Source organism: Metopolophium dirhodum, unplaced genomic scaffold (genome assembly GCF_019925205.1).
Source record: "Metopolophium dirhodum isolate CAU unplaced genomic scaffold, ASM1992520v1 scaffold6, whole genome shotgun sequence".
Classification (NCBI taxonomy): domain Eukaryota; kingdom Metazoa; phylum Arthropoda; class Insecta; order Hemiptera; family Aphididae; genus Metopolophium; species Metopolophium dirhodum.
In genome coordinates, this window is record NW_026869950.1 from 47,304 (window position 1) to 58,718 (window position 11,415).

At 27.8% G+C, this 11,415-nt stretch overlaps 1 protein-coding gene across 2 annotated transcripts; it reads left to right on the top strand.

Moving 5' to 3' along the window:
* Positions 1-1,250: 1,250 nt before the first annotated feature.
* LOC132953527 (uncharacterized) lies at positions 1,251-9,628 on the top strand. 2 transcript variants are annotated; one of them, XM_061025913.1, is made up of 8 exons: positions 1,251-1,458; positions 6,406-6,698; positions 6,777-6,896; positions 7,021-7,149; positions 8,178-8,261; positions 8,378-8,509; positions 8,613-8,734; positions 9,097-9,628. In XM_061025913.1, exons 2-8 carry the CDS (start codon positions 6,414-6,416, stop codon positions 9,221-9,223), a joined length of 999 nt encoding a protein of 332 aa, XP_060881896.1. In that variant the 5' UTR covers positions 1,251-1,458; positions 6,406-6,413; the 3' UTR covers positions 9,224-9,628. The 2 variants fall into 2 exon arrangements, with proteins under 2 accessions (XP_060881896.1, XP_060881897.1); XM_061025914.1 differs by lacking the exon at positions 8,178-8,261 and having other exon boundaries at positions 1,252-1,458.
* The last annotated feature ends 1,787 nt before the right edge of the window (positions 9,629-11,415 follow it).

An 11,415-nucleotide genomic window follows, 5' to 3' on the forward strand; every position in this document is an offset into this window, starting at 1 on the left:
CATTATACGATACAATATAATCGGTAATCTTTGTCTGTTGAGTGTTTCTTTGAAACGCAATTATCGCGTATTTTGGATATTCCAAAAAAATGTATAGGTACCCTCACTCGATAACGTATTATAATTGCCCGCCTCAACCGTCGCCACATGCTATTAGATCATATTATACTAGAATATGAATATATGATCTAAGACCGTATACCCACATTGCTTAAATGCGATGACGGATGAAAGAAATAAGACAGTTTATCGATTTTCTACTGTATATTATATGTATGATTTAATATTTTTAGGTATATCGTTATAAGTATGCGTGTTATGTTATGAGCCGTTCATTAGGTTTTTATCTTGTGCCGACTGCCGATTCTCGCAGTCTCCATGAGCTTTTGCGAATCCGCTCCATAACCCATTACAAAAATATTGAGTTAAAACAATATTAACATTTAAACAATTTATTTAATTTTCCTTTCCTCGTCTTAAAAAATTGGCTTAATTCAGGTGAAAATCAAATATTGCCGAGTGGGAAGTGTAACACCCCCCCCCCCCCCCCCCCCCCCATGACCCACCTTCGGTTCGTCACTGTCACTACCCGGAAATCTTCGCCACAGACTCAAATGAAAGTGATGATATTTTGATTTAATTTTCTCTAACCTTTTAATTCCAAGCTAAGTATTATGAATGGGTGACTATTCTTATTCGTGCACCTTCCTTTATGTTTATCTCCCTATCATCATACATAATATACTTTTATAAAATAAGACTGCGTGAATCGGTATAGATTTTACCCATATTATATTATAATATTCTTAATAAAATGAAAAAATATGTAAAATGTTAATAGTTGTACTGGAGATGGCGGGTTCCATAAAACCCGATCATAAACATTTTGACTTATATAAATAATATAATGCCCAAATATTCGTATGAATAATTTCTATATAATATATTTTATATATATATATATGTACACTATATATATACACGTATGTATATATATTATAATATACAATTGTAATATTATTGTATGTGGTTTGTATATTATAATAAATTGCTATTTATTCATGTCTTAATCACTGTTACGGAAGAAATTGTTCAAAAATAAAATTAACGACGTCCATCGTTACGATACGTTTGTAAGCATAAATAATAGTAGTGGTGGTGGTGGCGGTCGTGAAATGTGGGTCACCCGCGGAGGCCGGAACAAGTTCAAGGAGGGATTGCCGGAATGAGAACCGGTTGCACTCTATAGTCTATACAGGGGCCATTTACCTTCCGTCAGTCGCATCGCAGTAACCGTCCGAGAAAAGGAAGTTCCAATATTGCTGAATTTATACATTTGTTTAAAATCACGTTAATATATTTTAACATTAAAAATTACAGCATAGTTATCTTAGTATAATAATAATATTGTCTTTGACAACAGAAAGAAGAATATATATTTTGGAGACTTAAACGCAGGTAAGGACAATAATAATATTAATATTTAAACGCAGTAAATTTAGTACAGTTTTTTATCTTTTACTTTTACTTTGAAACAATCATCATATTATTTTGAATTACTATTTTAAAATACTCAATACATTAATAATACTATAACTCATAAAGGATGTTTATAAATTGAAATATTATGTATAATATAGATGTTATATTGCTACGATACCTACCTATCAAGACATCGAGTAGATATTATATTTATCTATTTATATATAAATAATATTTTAGTTTTATGTTCTAAAAATGTGTGACATTTAGCTTACTAACAAAGTAATACGATACTATAATAGTATGTAGGTATTTATTTTACGTCGTTATTATAAGTTAGGTATAACACGTTGCGTCGTTATACCTATACGCCTTACATTTAATATTAATTGTATTATAGTTTTATCAGAAACTTTTTACATCAGCGATCTATTTATACTAAAAATAAACTAAATAAAACTTTTATACCTTATGTATAGACATTTTGTTTTAAATCTGCTTGTTTTAGTTTTACATTTATATTTAAAAAAATATAGTAAAATCTGTGTTCTCAATGTCCGTATCGTAATTTCGTCGTTATAGCACGACAATAATTTAAAATAACTGTATTTTAATTATATATATATAACAATTTACTACTATTATATACCACTTAATATATATTAAGCGATCAGTCTGCTGGTCAGCGTATCTCTTTAGTCCAGTATTATTCGGTCCATTAAGTAATTAAATAGTTATAAAACGGTGTACTAATATGATATATAGTAACTATATACGCTTAACGTTCGAAAAATGCAGTAGATTATTATAATAATCATATAGGTAGTTATGTACTCATATAAAATGTAGTATTTTACGTGTATACTGTATAATATACTATAATAATACTATATATGATTCACTCGACGCCGTGTACATCGGTTTATGCGATGAGGTCGACGAGATGATTTCACCGAACTTTCTCCCAACAACTATGTGTCATAGGCATAAATATCGGTTCCAATTACAAAGTGAAATTTGTACAAAGAAAACATCTATCGACAAAGTCGCCATCATGAATAATACCTGCAGACGTTGTGCTCGGGCATAAATACGCAGCTTTGAATAAATGTTAACTCTACTGTATTTAGGTACCTACATGTATATTATATTATACCTATGTGAAACGCGATGATAATAGTTCCTATTGTATATATTATATAGTCCAATACTCAATAGGTATAGTGAGATTATCATCGTAAATATGTATACATTTGATAGATATTATTACTATTTACTTGTTAATATAATATACATAATATATTACATCGGAAATATTAATTACGGGTTATTAGAAAATCGTACCAAAATCTAGGTCAACAAAATATACATATATATTAGTATATTATTATTACGAGGAAGTAAAAACAATGACGGGACAGTCTTTAAATAAGAAAAAGTATGGTAGGTATTCACTATTTAAATGAAAGTAACTGACCGGACTATGTGGGTTACTTGGTTATTGTTGCGTGTGCGTGACACAGGCGATGGTGGTCAAGGTTAAGCGTGGGCCACTTTTTGTCGGCAGTTGCATTCCCAAGATCTCCGACACAACACTGGTTTAATAACATCCATTTTGATCGTTTTGTAGGTTAGTACCTAATTTTCAGAATTAATGTTATGTATACATATAAATATTTAAGTGCGCATTCTGTTAAAAATACAATTTTTTTTAAATCTCAAACTTTAGTTTCATTGTTTAAAAATTCCCTGTAGTAGATAAGAAATACACGATTAAAAAGTTGGAGTAAAATGGTCGTAAAAATGGTTCTGGAGATGTTATTATAATATTTCTTTTAATGTAAAGTGTTCATGTAAAATAGTAAAAACATACCAATCTAAATTTGAATATTTCATTTCAATTCTAACTCGCAAATATTGTTACTTTTAAATTGCACTAATTTTTTTCAATTCTATCTTATATAATACTATATAGCGTCAAAAAGTTAATTATTTTACAACTAGTTAATAACTTCCTATTTAGTTGAAAAAATTAATATATTTACGTTTATAAATACATAATTACCCAGTGGCATAGCCACGATTATGAAATCAGGGGAGGAGGGGGTAGATATAAATTAAACCAAGTATTTTACAGTTTTCGTATATAAATAATACATTTATTAGGGGAAAAATATATCCGAAACCCCCATTGGTTACGCCACTGTAATTCCTAAACTACAACAATTACATGCATAATATATATAGAACTACCTAACACATCCATTTCTAAAAATATTAGTTTTTTCAATTTTTTGTTAATCTTTAATAACTATCAAAATGTAATCCGTTGAATTAGGTTAATTAAAAATGCTATATATATATATATAATATATTATAGTTTTAACTTATAAACATAGGTACAATGAAAAAAAACTGTGTTAATTACAATTATGTTTGTTTACACTACGTGAACGGTGTGAACATCTAATCTATTGTCTTGAGTGCTCAGCGTAATTGTATGCCAACATTAATATACATCTTATAAATTATAATAGCTAGTGATTTCGTTCCATTACCATAAAAATTAACCCATAGAAATCAAAATGTATTTATAATCCACATATGCATGGCACACATTTTACATTATATTATTATTATTTCGCTACTATATAAGCTCATCCAATGCAGTGTGTGTGAGCATAAAAAAAGTAGATACGTCTATTTTTCCTTTTAAAACAATTGATTTGACACGTTTTTACTTTTTAGATAGGATCACCTACATATCATGTTTACTTTCTAAGCGTCTAGAGTCTAGACAGAACAAGACAATACAATTAAATATATATAATACCTACTCTAAAATATTATCCGATAAAAAAATCATATATACCTACCTACATCAATACCTATGTTTCACGGTCTAATGCTAAAACCGCGACGAAAGTATTTCTTTCTCTTATCGAAGATCGGGACATAACCACGTAAACATAATTTGATAGGTACCTATATGTATACACTAAAATATAATCGATAAGTAGGTAGAAATTGGCCAAACGAAATTCCTGTGATGTCCTGACCTACACACCCATTAACCTAAGTGGTTGCCGGCCGAGCGGTATTTATTGTTTAAAATTGCATATAATGGTGATTGGTGGATCGTTATTGCGATCATTTACCCGCAGGGCTATACCGATTGTGTAAAATATAGTTCGTAATATTCATTATTAATTCGTACAAAATTTGTTTATTGTATCGTACAATTTCATAATAACGATCATGATAACTATGCTGTTAACAATTTTTTTTTTATGGGTTGAATAAGAATTATTTGACTTGTCCTATTATTGATTAACTATGTTATTATTACCTAAATAAATACTATAGGTATAACTTAATCAACTCATTAAATAATAATACATTTTATTCTAAAACTAAATACACGAAATGTAATTTACGAGATACTTAACTGCAACTATAATATTATAGTGTTTCTTCGTAAAAAATAAATATATACCTACATATACCTACGTCTTACATCTAAACTAATTTAAATACAATAATTACAGTCAAATTTCCAATTAATGATTGTTATATTATATGATCAAATTAATATTTAGTATTTATATTACATAAAAATACTTAGGTACCAAGGTACATTATTCTATTTACAGTAATTACATTATAATTATTTACTGTATATAGGTACCAAACTATCAACTAGTGATTTTTGTTACACAACTAAAACATTTTTATTGATAGTTATTGGTTATACTTCATACATAATGCATATAATGCTAAATACTTAATATATTGTAATTAAGTTCTGTAATATTAAATCTATGATACTAAATTAATTAAAACTACATTTTCTTAAATGCACTATAATACACAATTCAATATTCTTCTTTAATGTATTCTTATTTTACTTCAAGCATATTATTACCTATAGTATATTTTGATAATTTAAAATTTGGAATAATTTATATATGTATAGGCATATACTAATCTTTATATTATTATGTCTATATATATTTATCTATATATTTATATATAATTGTTAGGAGCACGTATAACAATTATTGTTTTAAACAATAAATATGAATTAAATAAATTGTATACACATTGATTATTAATCTAAACCACATACAAAATTGTTTCAAGAGAAATTACAATTTGTTAGCAAAGGTATGGGTGCTAACTAAGCACCAAATCATATAGGTTATCATTATTGTTTGTTATTGTATCAATTCAGTATTTATTACTTACGAAGATACGTTATTAATAATAATACATTTCAATGATCAGGGTCATTGACGCTGACGAGTAAAATGCAAGGTTTTTGAACTCTAAAATAACTAATAAGACAAGACATATCACTATAGACACTAGAAGAAAGTTGCACAAATAATATACATTGGATAATTATTGTAAAACCGGTTTGCAAAAATCGTTATAGTGTTATTACTTTATTATTATATTGTTATAATATAAAAAATATATAACAACATGCGAAAATAAAGATAACAGTTCTATTATTGTAATTTGTAATGATAAACGAATAAATATTACGGAACAAGATAATGTGATATAATTTAAACCACATTCAAATAGTAAAATAAACACATTCTACTGAAAAAAATTTAAATTACAATTTGGTCTTTATGAGTTATAGTTTAAATATAAATCTGTATAATATGGTAAAACAATTATTAACTAACAAAAGTTAAGCGTATTATATAATATTAGGTAATATGTAATATTTTGGTTCTCATTTTTGATGCTTTTCGTGTTTTTGTTTATCCACCTGTATAAAAAATTAAATATTTATTGTACAATATATACATTATATTATTATACTGAACTATAAGTAATGTGTAGTGTAAAGTAGTATAATACTACCGTATCAAAAATGTTATTCTAACAATGTAATTATTTTCACAGATCAAATTATGACCAACAAACAGGCTATAGGATGGGCCTTCCTGTGCCTGATGGGAACCACATTGATGGCGCCTGCCGTATTAACTTACCCCCAAGAACATCGTTCTTCTCAAACACCAAGTCAATATGAACCTCAACGTCCCGTCTATCAAGGAAATTACCCGGTGTATCAACCCGAACAAGATGCAAGAAAATTCGTCGAAAAACCGAATGCCAGCAAAAAAGTGGTGTCGTCGACTGGAGTTGTAGAAGATCGCAATGACTTGGAAGACGTACAAACTAATTCTATTTCGGTTAGAAGACAAAACATACCTATGATTGTAAAAAAAAAAGAATATAAAATCATTAAAAAGTGATATCTTACATTTTAGCAAGACGCGGCAGGTGGTTTTTCGTGGAGCAGTGTATTGGGAATGATTATGCAAATGCTGTTCAATCCAGCAAGCCAGGCCGCAGGACCAAGTAAATCAGACGTTTTGGACGGTGATCAGGTATACAAACTAGATTGATATTATGTAATATGGATATTGGATAGGATTCATGACACTCTGGAATATAATATTATATTATGTACAGTTATTTAAACGATTTCAAATTTCAAATTATTGTTTTTAGGCTATCGCTCCGACATCGCCCTGGGCTAATTTGTTATCTGTAGGTCTGAAAATTTTAACCGCGTTTTTGGGCGGTGGCAATGTAGCGGGAGACGGAATTGACAAAGTGGATAACTCTTCGCCAATGCAGGTAATACAAATATTAAAATAAACACTATGTATATACATATATTATATTATAATGGATGGTTCAATCTTAAAAAATATTTAATTGCGTTTATTTTATAACCGTTTAATTAAAATATTACGTTAAATACGTCTTAGCGTATAGTTTTGAACCATCTATTAAGCGCAAAAAAAATGTATAAATGAAATTTGGACCGGGGGTTATATAATATATGAGAACTTTACATAAATACGCCTTCTATAATCTGTCACTATATTAAATATTAATGTTAAAATACTATTTTGTATAAATATTATAAGCTTCTGAGTATAATGCATAAATAATTAGGTAAGTCGTTAAATGTATATAGTTTTAAGTAAATTATTCAAAACAACATTCGGCTCCTTAAATGATCTGAACATTATACATCAAATGTTACAATTTACTATCTTAATTTTTTAGTGGAATTAAAAAAATATGCTTGGTAATTTTTTTTACTATGCAATCGGTATCATTTGGTAATACTTTCAATTTTCAAAATTAAGTTATAGGTAATAATAATTTACTGTTACAAATTTTTGAACCAACAGTAATGAATATTTGCTTATTTAAATCCATCATAATATAGTACATATTGACTTTTATTATTTTGGCTTTTAGTGAAGAAATTCGATAAAATATACTTATCTGCTTATCTTTTCTATGTAGTTATTTTTAGATTACTTTTTCAAAATGTTACAGTTAACGTTTAGATATTACCTATATGTAAATAATCAAGACACTATGTATAATATTGGTGTATGTATGTATGTATGTATGTATTTTATATGTGTACCTAAATTATATATATATATATATAAATACATTATAGGTACACACTTTAAATATTTTCACTGATATTTAAAATTGAAATATAATAATATGTGAACATTAAATTAATATTCATAATAAAGTAATATTAAGCTTCAAGTCCCCGGTCCTTAGGATCAAAACATGCTTTTCTTCTTTTTATAAATATTTAATGAATTGGTATATGGTGGCACGGTACGTAGGGTGTATTGGCGGCGGTCTTATCTACAGTACTTGGCAGCAGGGATCCCGATCAAGTGGCCACCATGGCCAAACAAGCTGGAGAGGTAAGAAACCCACACACTGCTTTAGCTACCACCCAAACTAACATTTTATATGCAACTGTTTTTATAAGACTTAATTTGTGATTATAATATTTCAAATAAATTCGTGATGTTAACAGTTCATCAATATTGTTGTCAATCTTTTGGATGCTTTGAAGACATCATTCAGTCACAGATCTATGTCAGCTAGATCTTTGGGCAAAAAGGACACTATGTCCGACGCAGCTGTAGCCAGCTTATCCATGTTCAAAGTAAGAAACTATACATTTGATACCTATACCCATTACCTATATATTGTATATTTATTAATATTTTATTTTGAAATAATAATAATTTTTGTTGTTGTTAAATTAGGGATATATGAAAACCATGAATACGGCTAATGACGTTTGCGCTCAGAAGTTTGTATGCGAAGCTAACAAAGAATGTTCAGGTGAAACATCAAGTTCTAGTGCCATATATTGTCAGCTTGGAACGTAAGAAAATAATATTTGTTAATAACTTAATTTTTATTTTTATCGAAAATATTATGTATGTTTTCATAATATTGTATATGTTCTTATGTATTTGATGTAGCAGCGGCGTATCCTGGGGGGGGGGCTAAGGGGGCTATATCCCCCCATTGACTATGTTGACCACATAATTTTATAAAGATTAATAAAAAAATAAAAGTGTACATAAAATACGTATTGTATTTGATTACTTAGCCCCCCCTCCCCCATACAAAATTCCTGGATACGCCACTGTGATGTAATAATGGTTATAATCAGTTACCTACTGGTTTATAGCTTGATCGTTTCGAAATAATAATTGTATTATAAATAATTTATAATTATAGATACGCAACAAGTTTCTTGCTACAAAGGACTGGTAATGCACCTTTCGAAGTATATTATGACGCCGGAAGACGTGGACGATCTGGAGATGACTGTCGTCAACTCTACTTGGCCTGTAACGAAGTTTAAATTCCAGTTTCCAGCGATCATACAAATTAAATAATAGTTTTTCCACTCAAAAATACCTTATCTTAACAGTTTCATATTCCAATATCTAAAGCAGCTCACCTTTGATTTCAATCCGATTAAAAACAAAGATCTCGTCTCTGAAATTGACCATTTAAATGTACACAATACAAATCCGCATTGGTTTCTTATTAGGATTATTAGGATAATCTTTTATAACATATATATATACTTTTTTTTTACTGAGTATTATACTTTATATTTATTCCTATTGTTTGTATAACAATACACTTTGTACCATAGTAGTCTGACCTATTAATTATGTATATTTTTTTTAATTATTTATACTTTATTTATTTTAATTTATTGTTTTTAATAAATTATTATAGGGATTACTTTTAAATAGAATCTTTAGTGTAATTTTGTATTTCCTTATCAAATATCCTCCTTATTAGTATTATCATCAAATAATACCTACCTAAGAGATAGGTTCTTACCACTCGGTTTTTAATAACTTACAATTTGTAAATTGTAACGCATATTTTACAGTTGAAATTCATTTTATTGGCATCTGAATGATTATAGTTAAAACAAAAACACTATAAAATTATTGTAAAATTTCTATATAGGTAAGCAATTGGATAAGCTTGGGTAATGATATAAAATTAATCTGTAGGTAGTTAGGTATATATACAGGGTGTTTCTAAAAAGGATGAAAGGATGAGGTAACTAGTATATGCAATATTATATAAAAATTAGTATGTATGTATTTTATAAATATTAGAACATTATCTTGGGTGTAAAAATAAATATTAAATAGCCAAGTTGTATTTTTTTCAAAATTCTCATACGAATAGAGGTGTCACATCATTTTTGCGCTTGTCGCGCGTTTTACACGCTCGAATCGCCGACTAAAAAAAAAATGGTGTGGCACATCGATTTGTATGAGAACACTACAAGATGAACAGTGTTGAACGTATAGTTGTTGTTTTAGTCCAGTGGCGTAATTTGTCTTAGGAGAATAGACATTTTTTACACACAAAATACTAAATAAATAGAATAAATATAACAAATACTATATTTTCAAGTACAGTGGTGAGTAGTAGCTGGGAATACTATTTTATCGAAAATCCTAAAACTAATATATTATACACAAAACTATTTAATTTTTCTTTACAATTCGACACAATTTAGTATAAGAAATTTTAATGTGGAAATTAAAAAAAATAATAAACAATATCCAACAGCAAAAATCAAATTAAGCCTAAAGCAGTTGTAATTTCCATACTTTTATATTATAATTATTACATTATTAAAAACTGTAATTTTTATGCTCTATTATTTTAAAGTTTTAAACAGTTATTTTTTTCTTTTTACCTTCTTCAAACGGTTGCCGACCACTGCACTATACTATATTAATAACTATCAGGCACATCTTTGGATTTTTTTTTTAGGGTGTTCTGAGTGGTTCAGATACATTTTGTACACGAACAATGCCACAACAGACTGTTTTTTTCATAAGCTACAGTGATTACTTAGATAAATAATTTAATTTATTTTAACACAACATAGGTAGAGTAGCACTGCACGTACTATGGTTTTAAATTTATATTCTAAGTTATAAATGGATATTATATAATATGAACTTTTGATTAATTAACAATGTTTAAATAATACTACCTATATGGCTATATAATGTTTTTTTCATATAAATAAGGAAATATTTTAACACAGACGTTTAACGACTACATTAACAATGAAGTACAATTTTGACAATTTTATTTTAAATATTACTTCTGTTAATGTAAATTTTGAAAACAGTTAACAAATAAGTAATAACAATGGTTATGATTTATTAACATAATTTCAAATTAACTCTGTGAATACCTAATTTATCCAAAAGGTATTATTTGTTGACTATAATAAACAAAAAATCAAATAAATAAATATAAGTCTTGTAAATATATTATAACTTATAAGTGTAACATAAGTCGTAAATGTATCTATATATAATACACTATATATTATATTCTGTATTCTGGAACACAGTTGTTAAATTATTATTTAAATCTATAATCTATTAGAATGTTAGTTTATCAATATTAATATAATACTTACTAGAAAAAAATACTTTTTAAGAGTATTCAAATACAGATACCTGTTTTGAAAAGTATGTAAAATACGCGTATTCAAGT